The 15960-nt window shown below is 36.8% G+C and overlaps 1 protein-coding gene across 3 annotated transcripts; it reads right to left on the minus strand.

Moving 5' to 3' along the window:
• Window positions 1-391: 391 nt before the first annotated feature.
• Window positions 392-1606, minus strand: LOC149142919 (uncharacterized). 3 transcript variants are annotated; one of them, XR_016264619.1, is made up of 4 exons: window positions 1350-1588; window positions 1153-1216; window positions 946-1054; window positions 392-692 (listed from the first exon to the last, which is right to left on the minus strand). XR_016264619.1 is itself a non-coding variant. In XM_089448912.1 (3 exons), exons 1-3 carry the CDS (start codon window positions 1413-1415, stop codon window positions 1000-1002), a joined length of 210 nt encoding a protein of 69 aa, XP_089305038.1. In that variant the 5' UTR covers window positions 1416-1606; the 3' UTR covers window positions 392-999. The 3 variants fall into 3 exon arrangements, 2 of the variants coding, with proteins under 2 accessions (XP_089305038.1, XP_089305037.1); XM_089448912.1 differs by having other exon boundaries at window positions 392-1054; window positions 1325-1606; XM_089448911.1 differs by having other exon boundaries at window positions 392-1054.
• Between the last annotated feature and the right edge of the window lie 14354 nt (window positions 1607-15960).

Raw genomic sequence — 15960 nt, forward strand, 5'->3', positions numbered from 1 at the left:
AAAATTGATATAAGAAGTTTCTTTATTTAAAAGAAGAAAAATAAACTATTCTTCCATTAGTTCACACAGAACAAGGGTAGAAATACCCGAAGCACAAACACTGTTTTCAAGCAGAGTATTTGAATCACGAAATTGGAACAGAACATAGAGAAAATCTAGTATTCTATTTGAACGAAACTGGAACAGAACATAGAGAAAATCTAGTATTTTGCTTAAACAAAACTGGAACAAACATAGAGAAATATCTAGTATTTTGTTTGAATGAAACTGAAGCAGAGCATAGAGGAAATATTATATTATACTTGAACTAGTTAAAAGAAAGAAACCAATGAAATAGTCCTTGTGGAATTATAAATTATAGATACAAGAAAGAAAAGAAAAGCGAGTCAGGTGACATTTAAACAATCTTGTTAACGCATGTCCAGACTCATAAATTTATATGCGAATGCGAGTTATAAGTAGAACAGACCCTTAACCCCTGGTTAAGAGGATTAAACATAAACTTTATACCAACAATAATTACACCGAGAGTTCATTCTGGAAAATTCAATAACACTTAAACAAGAATTTTATTCTCTTCCAAGAAAGCCGACCACATAGAAACCAAAGGTGTGCCTCCTCATCAAAAGCAGTAACCCTGTATGAAGCCGTTACCAAGAAAGGAGAGAACCAAGTCTGGGCCAGGGTTCTAGCTGCCAACCAAGGGTTTTCATTCAGAACTTATTACAACCATAAATGTCTAGGATAACTCGAAAACCAGCGAGCTCTTAATATAAAACCAACGAGCTCTTAATACAGTAAAACTCTTACAACTAGAGGATAAGTCTAAATATCACATTCCAGGCCGAGCTAATAGTTTCTTCCGCAAAGGAATTTCATTTTCATGAAACCAAAACCCTACTATGCAAAAACCAGATGAAATACAGTTGGGTGAAAACTCAATACCTGGTAGTTAGACTTGGCCATTCTCCGCCAGACTCTGTTAGCTGAGTAGAGGGATTAAGATCTGACATTCACTCCAAATCTTGAACGATCATGAAACCCTCCAGATTTCCTGGGAAAGAATAGCACATGGTTATAATCTGCAATTCTTTTAAAGGAAAAAATAATCAAATAAGTTACAAAAACTACTACACTGAGCATAAAATTTACTTGGATATGGATATGTATGGAAACCCTCCTCGTAGCAGGGAGTCAAATAGAAACGCTGAAGAATCTGTATAAAATCAATCCGCTTAGAAAGGTTGTAGGACAATGAAAAAGCCTAAGAACAGTGAAAATTATGACAACAAGGTGACCAGAGGAAAATTTATGTGGAGTTTACCTGTGCAAATGAGATAGCGCCTTACCCGAATGTAGAATGAATGAACCAGGAAGGAGGAAATGTGATGACATTGAAGCGACGACAAATGCATAGATCCGAGAGATTACCCACCACTGTCCCATACAACACAATGCCAAGAAACTATGGATGAGGAGCAACATCCAGAGGCCGAAGGACCAGCTGTATAGCATCCGAAGACTCCAGAGATACATTACCTCCAAGCCTAGGGCTGTCGTAATGCCCACTAGGAGTTAATGTAGTAATTAATTAGTCACACCATGGAATATAAATATATTGTGTACAGTAGGTGTGGAAGTGTTTAATGGTGTGTAAGTTAAGTTATAGTTTAATAACAATTGGATGTATGCAGGTAGGAAATTTGAATACTTAAAAGTGTGACATAGTTTTGATGAAAAACACCATGGTTATTTAATATCATAAGATTACCGCCAACTAATATGTCGCGTAAGAATATTTTGTTACCAATAGTAATATTTGTTTTACTATCATGATTTCTCAGTCAATTTTAATTCCAGTTGTCTATAATGAGACTTTTTGGAAGTCTTTCTGGTGGGTTTTGCCGGTCAAAATCCGGCAGCAATTTATTGGAATCGCAAGTTTGATAGCTAGTTTCTGCACAATCAAAGCGTCCCAGGGGTTTTTCAGGGTGCTGAATCCAAATCTGCAGTTAAAAAACCATTTTAGCTGCAACAAATCAAGATTTAACCTCAATTTCTTCCACCAGATTCCGTCACCGGAATCTCCAAAAAGTCGCATTATAGACAACTCCATTTTAATTTTTTTTACATGGTGACACATGGGTGTGTGACATAACCACTATATCTCTACGTGGATCCATGCCTGACCCCACCACTGTATCTCCATACATTTTACAAAAACTTAAAATTACCACTGTAGCTCTGACAACTTTAAGAAAACAAAATGTTTCATATTGAAAAATGAAATGCATTTAAATTAAAAAATATTTATAATGAGAAATTAAATATATTTAGAATAGTTTTTTAACATTAAATTTAAAACATAAATCTATCATATTTCTTAAAACAAAAGTTATCCTTAAATACAATGCATACAAGTAACACTATTTTTACATCTTTAACATTATAAATAAAACCTCTTCTTGCTTCTAGGATCAAAGTATATAAAACATACTTAAAATCCTATCCAAAGTTTTAAAAGATATTTTCAATGAGACATTATAGACTTAAAAATAATTATTACATTTTTATATTGTTGGCAACATGGTGTTGTTTTGAGGTCTATTGATTTTCTGGCAAGTATGGTGAGTGTTGGAAATAAGTCGTAGGAGAAAACAGTGGGCACTTTGTAACTCATTGCAAAATACATTGCAGGTATTTTGAAACTCATTTCATCCAGGGATGGAATAAAAGACAAGCTTAATAGTTTTCTATTGCATTTTGGAATAACAGAGAATATTAATAGTTTCCAAGCAACATAGTCTTTGCCTCTATGGCTAATTAATTGATTAAAGCCGTGCTTCTTTTAGCGGAGTCTGTATTTCACCCCTATTTTTGTCTCCGCACACGATTTCCATGCACATCCAGCTCTACACAACTTCCTTCGCACACGCTTCCTCCACACATATCCTGTAGACATCACTTCTGTTAGACGGGTTCAGAGACCATCTTTCAACTTTGTTAATAATTCAAGTCATCGATGTGAATGGAATCAGAAGAGCAGATAAATTTTCAACGAAAGGGAATAGGATAGCTCTGAACAAGTCTTAGGACTCCGATGAGTTAGGTAGTAGCTATTGCTAAACCTTTTAATTTTAATTGCCCATGGATGGCTACCATCATAGGACTAGGTTCATGAGTAGAATTCGACAATTCATTAGTTCTTCTTTGCTTCTGCCATTTCCTATGGACGGAAAAAACAACGTGTCTAGAATAAAATCATGGTGGAAGCTTAAAATATTGAACCTATTGATTCAAATAATTTGTTGCTTCATGTTTATAACACAGTTTTGCATGACTCCTCGACAAAGATGACATAGGAAGAAGTCGCTTTGATGGGAAAACACCTAGAATTCTTGCCATGTTCTCGGAAAAAGAGTTGTAATTGTGAATGACTCCTATGAGTAAATACTTTGGTTATATTGTAATTGTAGATATACTAGCAAGTGTACTGAGAGGTGCAAAGGAATGCTGAAAGGAGGAGTCAAAGAATTTGGAAGTTCATAACATACACTGTAAATGGATGAATCGTTCATCTGAAGACCGGGGTTTTTGAATTTTCCTACCTAGATTGCATTCTTGAATACGACCATTATTTCCAATGCTAAATCCCAAAGCCGAACGAAGTTTGTAGATGCACGCGTCCTCACGTTCCCAAACGATTTCTGGTAATAAAAGGGTTCGAAGTCGGGCGCTAAGTCCCACAAAACCTTGTAGATTTCGAGCACTTTGAAGACTCGCCTTTTCCTTGATTTTTTGCTCATGGCCAGAGAGTCCCCAACAAATGGAAGCTTCATTGTAGGCCTGTTCACGACCTTGTTGAAATAGGAGCCCGAACGTTACTAAGCCCTACAATTTTTTTCGTCACAAAGCCATTTCTTGTAGGCGACTAAAATCCTCATCGCAATTCTCACGGAGCATATCCTCGTGACAATTTAGAGTTGTGACGAGAGGAACACTATGCACCAATCACTCATGATAAAAAAATGATATTTTTAAATGATTTTTACCAGGATTTGTAGCACAAAAAAGAAAAATGATTGTGACATAAGAGAAAAATTGAGATATGTGATGATAGTTACACCATCCACCCATTGATCAAGCTCAATACAAATAATGATACTAAATGACTTTGTGTTCCGTTGGAAAATTCTCACCCACAATATCACAAGACTCATGGCTTGTACGTGATCTACAAATAGGCAGCAGAAGATGCATGCAAATCTCACCCAATTTTAATTGTATAGTTTTGAAGCAGAGGAGAACCTAGTACAAAGGCTTTTCCCTCAACACAAGAAAAGGGGTCTTTTTTGCAACAAAGGGAAAGTTCTCCTACAATACATTGGCCATGGAACACATGATGATTCCTAGAGAAGTGATCCTTCAAGAGGTATTTTTTCTCAACGTTATTGATTACTTTGCAATACTGGTCGATGAGGGATCTTAGTTGACAGGAAACAGAGTATCCCCTCTTTGTCTCTTTGTATATGTTGCAACAACCACCAAGATTCAGGAAAAGAGAACAAAAATGTTTTAGGGCATCTGACTATATTTTAAAGTGTGTTGCTTCTATCAATTACTACAATTCCTGTAGCAGGAAATTTGGAAGGGACAGAGTCAGTCTTACAAGCAGTGGGGGTGTTGGTAGAAATAGTTACTGTGCACAAGTGCGGGCACTTTATTCTAGCCTATCTGCACAATATCCATGTAAATAAATTCACCATTGGCTTCGGGTCAACTCTGTTGAAATTTAATCTAAGAAACATATAATTCTCATTGAGAGCCATTCCGCTAGGAGGATATGTGGGGTTTCCGGATAGCGATAAATATAACGATATAACTGCAGATGATAAGGATTTACTAAAAAACTGGCCAATTATAGACCATGTTATTGTCACAAGTGCGGCTGTGGTGGCCAACATAGTGTTCACTTACACCATCCTTTTCATGTAGGTTTTGAATTTTGGAGTGGTAGAAAATTAGCCCTTCCTGGGCGACATGGTTCCTCAAATATTTTCCTACTGTGCAGTTGATCATGACGATATGGTGCAAGGAGTCAACGGTCATTTTTTAAGTGTGAATGAGGTAAATGCATTCAGTGAGTTCCACATATACTTCTTGCCAGACATGTCAAAGATAAAGACAAGATATATCTTGAGGAACAAGAAATGTTGATAAAAGGTTTCCACGTGTTGATTTTTGATGGGAGGGAATGAAAAAAATGGAGCTCGAAGACTAGCTGGGTTGAAAAGTGTTCGCCAAGCCAACTCCATAGAAGAAAACGCCTTTTGGCATAAAATGTTGAAGAATTGAGAAGCCTACAAGAGCTCATAGGTCCTTTTTCTCTGGAAGCATTGTTGAGATATGTCAAAGTAATAAACAAATCAAATCAAACACGTGGTCAAGAAGGAAAGATTTTGATTTCTACGTGGATATGATTGGAATGCATTTTCTTAACGATAGAGAAAAATCCACAATCCAAATGTGAGGTGACTAAATTAGGGCACCAAATATTCAACTACCACCATTAAAACCAATCTACTCTTGACACCCCTCACAAAATACCTTACTCCTTCAAATCCAAAACACATTGTCCATGCTACACGATAAAATGACGTTCGTTGTAACCCATAGGGCATGACTAGGCAGGCAAGTAGGAAAGGATATAATCAATTTCAATCTAAAATACTCACTAGGTAGGCAAGTAGGCAAGGATATAATCAACCCTGATTTGGATCATTGACTCGGCTTTGTAAATTGAATTCCTTCACCATGACTGTTTTGTCGACAAAATCCAAGACTGTGTGTGTTGTGGATGCTTCAACCTATCTTGGCCTCTAGATTGTAAAAGGCCTTCTCCTCAGGGGTTATGATGTACATGCGACCACCTTTCAACGCAGAGGTGACTTCGGCCATGCCTTTTTTCAATGACCCAATAATATTTATATACAGTTTTGAGTTATGTCATATATAGAGAGAGTGTGTGTTTAGGAGTTTAGCAATTTCTGGAATTATGTAGCTTTGAATTTTATGAAGAGGTTGAGGAATTTATATCTTACTAGTTGTTGCCTTTGTTGTATGTTTTACAAGATGTCCCTATTTGATCAGAAATGGTATTCAACCTCACAGATAATATTGAATACCATCTGTGAAATAGGGAGAACTTCCAATTGATTTTATATATAATGTCCTTGATGTAGAAGAATTTTGAATGTCCTTGATGCAGAAGAATCAGAGAGAGTAAGAAGGCTTATTGAAATGAAGATGACTAACGAGGGACTGAGAATATTTGCAGCAGATGTGTTGGACTATCATAGTATTACAAATTAAGCTCTCAGAGATTGTTCCAGTGTTTTTTGTGCATTTGATCAGACGACTCAGAATGGATCTACCTATGATGTAAGATAGTGTGTTATTCTTTATGTTTTTATGGGTATATATAAAAATCCTTTGTATTTGTATGGACTATGGGAAGGTCTACCAATTTTTCTTTTTCTTGTGGATGATTGAAGAAGAATTAATATACCACAGGAGTGAATGGTAGAAATTGAAGTTAGAGGAGCTCATATCTTGCTGGAGGCCTCCACCCAAACAAAAACCATAAAGAAAGCTTTGTTTAGTTCTTATGTCTATGTAATGATACAGAGAAGGAACCGAATTAGCTGTGCTGATGATAATGTTTTGGATGAAATAGGGGACCTAATTATCAATGTCATGGTTCCTAATTCTTCACCTACTTCGCAGCTGCTCGTGATGGCATGGAGTCTAGCGATGTGGTGTTAAGAGTTGATGGTCGTATGTTTAGTGTGAACAAGGAAGAGATGGTCAATTAGGTCTGCATACTTCTTGCCAGGCTTGCTAGAGATAAACATTTATAAAAAGTTTAAGGTTTCCACGTGTTTGTTTTTAATAGGAGGGAATGACGAAAATGAGTTGAGGAGATTGGCTGGGCTGAATAGTGTTTGCGCAACCAACTCCATAGAGAAAACGCCTTTCGGCATAATTGTCAGCTTCACTATATTATTGGATAAATTAATACTCTATGGTAATTAACACTAGTGGTCACACACCTCCATAGTTGTAGACCAAGACATAGAGGGGGCCAACAATGAACACTGTGGAGCCTTTCTTTCTACACTTTCAACCACTATTTCTTGAGCTCAATACGGACTGCGGAGCCTTTCTTTCTACACTTTCAGCTATCGTTTCTTGAGCTCCTCCTGAAACTTTGCATCTTCTTCATTACAAGACTCATAGACCTACTTCATCTCTTCAGCCCTGGCTATGAAAGCGTTATGATATGCTTTAATAAGATTCTTGAAATTTGACTTCTTTTTATATAACATCGCAAATTCCAATAACTATTTTGTCACAATATCAAATATTTTTTTAGAGAAGCAATGATGAAGCATTTTGAATGCACCAAGGTATATGCAGTGGAAAGAAAAAGTATTAAAATCGCCAATGCAGAACATGGTGCACAAATTTAGAAATCAGATTTAGCTACAGAAGTGATTAGCTCGGAAGCATGACATGAATTTGAAATTTGAGGCAAGGTGTTCATTTTGGACAACAGTTGTGGAGGTTAATTCACTCAATTTATTTCCACAACAAAATAGAGCTAAAAACTCAAGAAAATTTACACATAGTGAGAACAGGCTAAAACATAGTGGTTGCGCAATAAAATTTAGGTGTAAAATTTCTAGAAAGATATCACAACACAATATACTTAAGATTATATATTTGAATATATGAAAGTTACATTTGCATGAAATATGGAGTCTGTAGCTCCTTCACCAAGTAAAACTATGAGTTCTTACTGAGATTTACACTTCATGAGGATTTACGAAGTAACTCATTGTAAAAACCTGTAACTAAATTATTTTGGGTGCCCACCATAAATTGCTCGACAATTTTCTCCCCTTGATGACTTACATAATCAACATAGAAAGAAGACTTATTCATACCTTTTTTGTTCAAAACATAAATTTTTAATATTTAAAACATAGGATGGACGCTTGTACTAAAACATGATTTTTTGAACTTGCAGATGTTTGGGGGATTAGGTGATAAATTTTAAGCTCAAAAATGAAAGTGCCTAGAAATTATTGAAGCCAGTGCTAAATAGAAGTGCTCGTCATTATGAATCCAATGACGTTCATTTCACCTCAATCCGACACAGTATGCTTAAGTTATTGTGTGCTAACTGTCTGCAAAACAACTAAAATTTGAGCAGGGCAGTTGACTAGGACTCCATACTGTTGAGTCAGCAGTGTGACTATGCAGGGTATGACTCAATGATAGGCTAACACTTGGCAGGTTTCTATTCATTGGTTGATGGTCAAATTTGATTGGTTCATACTGTGGTTTATGTGGCCAATGAAGTGGTGCCACGTGGCCCAATCATGGGTTGCCACATGGCACCCCAATAAAGGTAAAAAGTTTTGGTTCATGACCGAACTAACCTCCACGGGATTCAAATAGGAGACCTTTGAACTAGCATGGTAGTGATTTTCCAATCATGCTGCGATTGTTAAAGTTGATATACCTAGTGGCACATTTATATTTAAATGGTAAGCGTTGATGTATTGGGGAATGGGGTCGGGGCTAAGCCTTGGCCTCTGGTCACCTTACCACCCATAGAACCGCAAGCGGAGAGGAGCCAAGGGCTCGGGCCTACACCTGACCCAAGGTTCTGTGAACCACCATGTACCCACAACAACGAAGGCTAGGCGAAGGTGCTATGAAGTGGGGTCCAGCCTTGGAAGTCATATATCGCCTAGAAGACCATGCACCAAGCAGAATGGGGGATTTGAAAGTTAGGGTGAGCAGTTGGTCTGACCCTTGTCCCCATGGGGCACCACATGACCACGTGCCCGATATTTAAGGGCATAATCAGTGGGGGCGGGCGTTATGGCCCAACCCTTGGCCCTATGTGGCCCATATGGCCATAATTTACAGAGTTAAGGGGTCATTGGGAAATTTAATCATTCAACAGAATGCAGTGGTAGAGGGTGAATTTGTCGCTCAGCTAGCAAATTTCAAGGTGGATTTGTATGACCGTTAGACACGAGGTCGAATTTGTAGGATGATTAACAGTCACGTTTAAGAGAGAGAGTTTGGGGGCTGATATCTTTTGGAGTTTTTGACCAAATTGAGCTTAGAAAGAGTGCACTTAGGGGTTTTTGGATGTTCTGAACCCATTTGTGACCTCTAATTTTATGATTTGAGCACATCTATAGAGTCTTTTGTAGGTTTGAGACTAAAGGTATATAGATCAGTTAGGGTTTGGAAGCAATTATGGAAGGTATTTGGGCACAGAGAAGACCTTGTAGGGGTATTCTCATCTTTAGAAGTCTATTGCAACAACTGTAACTTGCAGGGTTCAACTCAAGTTCAACTCCTCATAACGTGAAGTTTTATTTATGTGCTTCAATGTGGAATTGAAGTGTTCACATGCTCCTTTTAGCTCATTTCAGTTGGAGTATGTCATCTTTGTAGGAGATGCTTTGAGTTGCTTCCGTTTGTGAGAGTTCTTTGTAGGAGAACATTAACTTGTAGGGTTAATAGCCACATGTTTACCTGCAACAAACATTTATGTACGTCATTTGATATAAAATATATGAATGGTCTAGTCATGTTGACAGGCCCAGAGATGTAGCCCAGGAGGGGTGAACTCTGTCAACAAACCTTTTGTTATGCTCTTCATTATGCTTACATGGATTATGCGGTGTTATGTTCATTATGTTAAGTGACATATGAAGACTAATTCATGACTTGAAGATACATTGGAAAAACTATTGTTTCAAGACCCATTTTTACCTTGCAAAGTGACAACACGGTCCTAGTTTTTGTTTTTAATTGATTTTGGAAAAGAGGAAGAAATCACCTATTCCAATTTCAGATGAGTTTGGTATCTGAGAATTAGTTGGACAAGTTGTGAGAATGGGTAGAAAAAAGATTCTCCAAGAGCTAGAGGAGAAGAATTTGGCTCTTCGTATGGAGAGCATAGAGTTGAGAAGGATGTTAGAGATAACTAAAGAGGAGAAGAGGCATATGTGCTTTGTATTGCAACAAGTGCTTGATGAGAAAATTGCAGAAAGTTCTATTCCTGTACCAGCAAAAGAAACCTCCAGAATGAAGCCAATATGTGGTCATGGTTCAAATAGTTGCTTTGGACCATATGTGGAATATTATGCATGTGCATTTTGCAAACATCTTCAAGAAGCACACCATATGCCAGTGGATAAGAGTGAGTGGCTAGAGTCATCTACAAGTTGGCCATTATCGTCATCATCAAAAGCTGAAAAGATGAATGAAAATTTTAAGGAGGTAATTAGAATCTTAAGTACCACTCCTTTTGTTTATGTGCATAGCAACACTTTTTAAATGTTGGAAGTTGCTTTCCAATATGGGATATGGAGGTGGAGGTCTTAGCATAAATGGCCAAGGTATTACCACTCCAATTATGGTTGAGGATAGACTGAAGTATATGGGATTGGGATATGGTCGAAGGGAGTTTGGAGAATGCTCCAGATGGCTTGAGGCACATCAACCATCGAAGGATGAGATGTCACCACCTTCTGACAATCGTCGAAGTTGTAGCCCTAGAGAGAGGTATAACTCTCATTGGTGTTTTCCAATGCATGGAAATTTTGAATACTTGTGGAATAAGTACCCTTGTACATTTTGTGATGCATTTGAACATTGTGTGGCTATGTGTGAGAAACATATGATAATGGTTAAAAGAATGAACCAAATTTTGGGCATCAAGCATAATGACTCTCCTTCGCATGAGATAATTTCTATGTTAGCAAAGAAGAGGAGGTTCTTCTGTACTCATTGCAAGGTGCATGGACATGACACTGAATGATGTTGGAAGTTGCATCCAGAGCTTCATTCAAAGAAAGGTAAAGAGATTTTGCTACATAACGCAAGGGAAACAAGAGGTGGCAAAGATGACTCACATCAATCCTAAGCGACCTTCAAGACAAAGAGGATGCAAGAAGAGAACCCATAAGCCTGAGAGAGGCAAAGTTTGGGTAGACTTACTGTAAACTTATTTTGTAAAATTTTGTAATTACTTGTTGTCATTACCTGTTTAGGTACTTTTGTAAAGTGAAAAATCATTGTCACTATGTTCAACAAGTAGATGTTTTTCATTGATGTATGCATTGGCTCATTATAGTCCACATGTTTAAGGACTTTTGTGAATTTACAAGATTGGCTTTCAAAGTTGTTTACAAGTTTGTCATATGTTCATTGATACAAGTATTCAATTTCAAACTTGTGTGAATTGAATATTTGTTTTCAAGATTGTATAAGATGACTATGTTTTGTAGTCAAGGCCAATCATTTCATGGAAAATTTTGCAGCAATGTACTTTTTATGCACAAGCTCAACTTGAAGACGTTAAAACAAATTAATTTTTCTTTCGAATTCCAAGATGGAGTCAAGTTTATCTTCAACATTTTAACTTCAAGATGAAGTGTTTTTTGAGCTGTGTAAAGATGAGAGTAAACAAAATGTTCAGACTCCACTCATCAATATTTTGTTCCTGCAACAATGATAATAATGTTGGCTCAATTCTTTCTAGGATAGCAGGTCTTCATGAAGAAGAAAGGCGAAGTGCCTTGATTGGGGCTTGAAGGGTTTTGGGTGTTTTTGAGTTCCAGCCTCTTTATATTGACTAGGGAGGTAAAATTTTGGAGTCCAAAAGTTCTTAGTGGGGAGGTGTGATTAGGTGATACATTTTAAGTTAAAAAATGAAAGTGCCCAAAAATTCTTGAAACTAGGGTGAAATCAAAGTGCTCGTCATTATGAATCCAAAAATATTTGTTTCACCTCAATCCAACACCGTATTCTCAAGTTATCACTTGTTGACCGTTTGGAAAAATAACTAAAATTTAAGCAAGGTAGTTGACTAGGCAACTTACTTGGATTCCGTAGTGCTGAGTCAACAGTGTGATTGTATAGGGTACGAAACATTGATAGGCTGACACTTGGCAGGTTTTAGTTCATTGGTTTATGGTCAAATTTGATTGGATCGTATTGTGCTTTATGTGGACCAATGAAGTGGTGCCACATGGCCCAATCATGGGTTTCCATGTGGCACCCCAACATAGGTCACAATTTTTGGTTCTTGATCGAACTAACCTCCATGGAAGTCAAACATGAGACCTCTAAACTAGCATGGCAACACTTTTCCAATCGCGCTGTAGGTGTTACTTGATATACCTAGTTGCAAATTTATATTTAAATGGTAAGTGTTGATGTATTGTGGGATGGGGTTGGGGCTAATCCCTGGCCCCCGGTCACCTTAACACCCACAAAACCATAAATGAAGAGTTGACGAGGGCTCGGGCCTTGCCCCAACCCAAGGTTCTATGAAACACCATGTGCCCAAAACAATGGAGGCTAGGTGAAGGTGCTACGAAGTGGGGGCTAGCCTTGGGGTCGTATGCTGCCCACAAGACCACACACCAGGTGGAATGGGGGGTTCTGATAGTTAGGGCAAGCTGTTGGCCCAACCCTCAGCTCCATGGGATACCACACAACCACGTGCCCAAGATTTAAGGGTTTAACTGGTGGGGGCGGGCATTAAGGCCCAACCCTCGACCCTATGTGGCCCATATGGCCATAATTTTCAGAGTTAAAGGGTCATTGGGCAATTTAATCATCCAACAAAATGCACTGGCAGAGGGCGAATTTGTTGCTCAGTTAGCGACTTTCAGGGTAGATTTGTAGGACCACTAGACAAAAGATCGAATTTGTAGGATGATTAACAGTCAAGTTCAGGAGAGAGCTTGGGGGATGATATCTTTTGGAGTTTTTGACCAAATTGAGCTCAGAAAGAGTGCAATTAGGGGTTTCTGGATGTTCTAAATCCATTGGTGACCTCTAATTTTCTGATTTGAGCACATCTACAGATTCTTTGTTTGATACTAAAGGTGTATGGATCAATCAGGGTTTGGAAGCAGTTCTGGAAGGTATTTGGGAATGGAGAATACCTTGTAGGGGTATTCTCATCTTTAGAAGTCTATTATAGCAACTGTAACTTGCAGGGTTCAACTCAGGTTCAACTTCTCTTAACATGAAGTTTTATTTATGTGCTTCAATGTGGAAGTGAAGTGTTCACATGCTCATTTTAGCTCATTTAAGTTGGAGTATGTCATCTTTGTAAGAGATTACTTGAGTTGTTGTTGTTTGTTAGTGTTATTTGTAGGAGAACCTTACCTTGTAGGGGTAATAGCCACATGTTTACCTGTGATAAACGATTATGTACTTCATTTGATATTGAATATATGAGTGGTCTAGTCATGTTGACAAGCCCGAAGATGTAGCCGAGGAGGGGTGAACTCCATCAACAAACCTTTTGTTATGCTCATCATTATGCCTGCATTGATGTTGTGTTGTTATGTTCATTATGTTAAGTTACATATGAAGACTAATTCATGACTTTAAGAGACATTGGAAAAACCTATTGTTTTAAGACCCATTTTTACCTTGAAAAGTGTCAACACAGTCCTAGTTTTTGTTTTTATTTGATTTTGAAAAAGAGGAAGAAATCACCTAGATGATATATAGCACGCCACTTTACCTAGATGATATAGATCACCTAGAAATAACCCAGATGATATAGACCATGATGATATCATCTAGAACTATTCAAATGCCATTTTACAACATTCTTGTTCCTAGTGAATCAATTCTTAATGAGTTATATATGACTTATTCATGAATTGTTGATGTTTATCCTAAATATATCACCTCAAAAAAAAAAGCTCTATTTAAGGTAATTAGAAAAAATCTTATTGATGCATTTTCTACATTTATTTTGGTATTATTATTTCTTGTTATTCAATACGATTGTGACACTCAAGAACCATAACCATAAGCATGGCATGATGTTGTCATAGTTTCTACATAATATTGAGACAATGGTCTATTTCTTAGAAGTGCATGAGAGAAAAGTTGTGCCCAAATGAAAAGCATATCATGAGGTACTTTTCCTATAATTTATAGTAACATAAAAGTCATTTTTGTGCATCCTATAAGCACTTATTTTTACAACAATCCATATTAATCTATACCTGTAATATACCTCAATATTCCTATTTTAACATTCTAGTGAGAATGCTTGGGAGACTCCACACATTTGGAAATGTAAAAAGCTACATATTGAACATTGGGTCTAGTTGTAATAGGGTACATGAGGCCATTTGCAAGTGTCTTATGCATCATGCTTGTTCGATTTTGTCCCTGATATAATGGTTATTTTTGTTGGTTTTCATTTATCTATACAAAGCCTCTTTAAGATATTTGTAACACAATTTTGTTGGCATTTGAAAATTATTGCTTGAATTCAATTCCCAAATTAGGTACTTCATGATGCCAAGGTGTGTGATCTTGTACTATCTTTTCATGGAAGCTTTGAATTGATCTAACATTAGGTTTTCAGTGTATATCATTTCATTGACATAAAGTCAAACTATGAGAATTTTACCTTCCCATTATGATTTAATATAGAAATTAGACTCATTATTTCACAGTTGATCTTGTTTTTGAGAGAATAAGAGTCAATTACTCAAGTTGTTGGAACTTGCCTAAATAAATATAAGGTTGTATTCAACTAGTACATTTTTTCCCTTTATAGAATGAAATTCACTCATCTGTTAAGTTGCTGACCTTTTCTTTGGGTACTCTTCTTCCCCTCAGACCTCGAGCTATAATGGGATTGTAGGATAAATGAATACTATAACATTGTGGAGGTGAAATGTTAATGTCAAGAGGTTCCCACTCAATAAATAATCTACACACACAACAAACTCACAATAATTATCGACTTATTCCCACTAAATAGTTTTAATATTAGACCCAATTAGGTCTACCATCAAATATTTGGGTTCATGTTCATGAGACCCATCTTTCATAACTTGGTCTTTTTATATAGGAGATTTCCATTTCCCCTTAGATCTTTTATATATATATATCCTCCCTTATTATATTATTCTCCTCTAACTCCATTTAATTTATTTTTCCTCTATTTTGGAGCTTATGTATTATTCAACTAGAGTTAGCTATCATGTGTTATTCAACTAGAGTTAACTATCGGGTGTTATTAGAGGTTAACACCACTCCACATGGCCTCTAACTCAAATATACTTTTCTTGGAGTATGCCTTCACTCCTAAGACTTTTTTGTAGCAATCCCTCCCTTACATGTCCTTTATAGGAAATCCTAGTTCTTGGACTATATTGTCTTTAGGATTTCTAATTAATTCTTTTGACCCTCACCAATCCAAAAGAAACATATACAACTTTTGTTTTTCATTCCTTCTGAATTCAACCTCCCACCCTATATGTGATATCTCATAAATCTAGTTACATCCTCCCACCTTGGTCTCGCTAGGTTTCTTTGAGGTGGACACCTCAACTCCAACTTCAACTCCACAGGGCCTCTTAATAAAATCTATTTTTCTTGGAGTATGTATTCATTCCCAAGTCTTTTTTTTGGAGCAAATACTCCTTCCCAAGTCTATTTTGGAAACCTTTAGGACCATATTCTCATGAATCATAATCTCTTTAGGATTTTTAGTCAATCTAAAACAAACATATACAACTTTTAATATGCATTCCATTGGAATTTGACCTAGCACCCCATATGTTATATATCATAAATCTAGTTCCTTTCAAGTTTGTCCTCCTAAATAGGATTCTTGACATATACATAGGTTTCTTAGAGGTAGTCACCTCCTCTGCAATAAATGCAGACCTAGGTGGCATCCATACTTTAATCAATAAACTCATCTTCTCGAGATTTTTTAGCTAATGTATCTTAATAATATTCATAAATTAAGTCATTATTTAAAGCCATTATCCAAGCTTAAATCTACAAATTCCGTTTCACTAGTATTGA

Source organism: Pinus tabuliformis, chromosome X (assembly GCF_031772625.1).
Source record: "Pinus tabuliformis cultivar Carrire ecotype Pingquan chromosome X, CPIR1, whole genome shotgun sequence".
NCBI classification, from domain to species: domain Eukaryota; kingdom Viridiplantae; phylum Streptophyta; class Pinopsida; order Pinales; family Pinaceae; genus Pinus; species Pinus tabuliformis.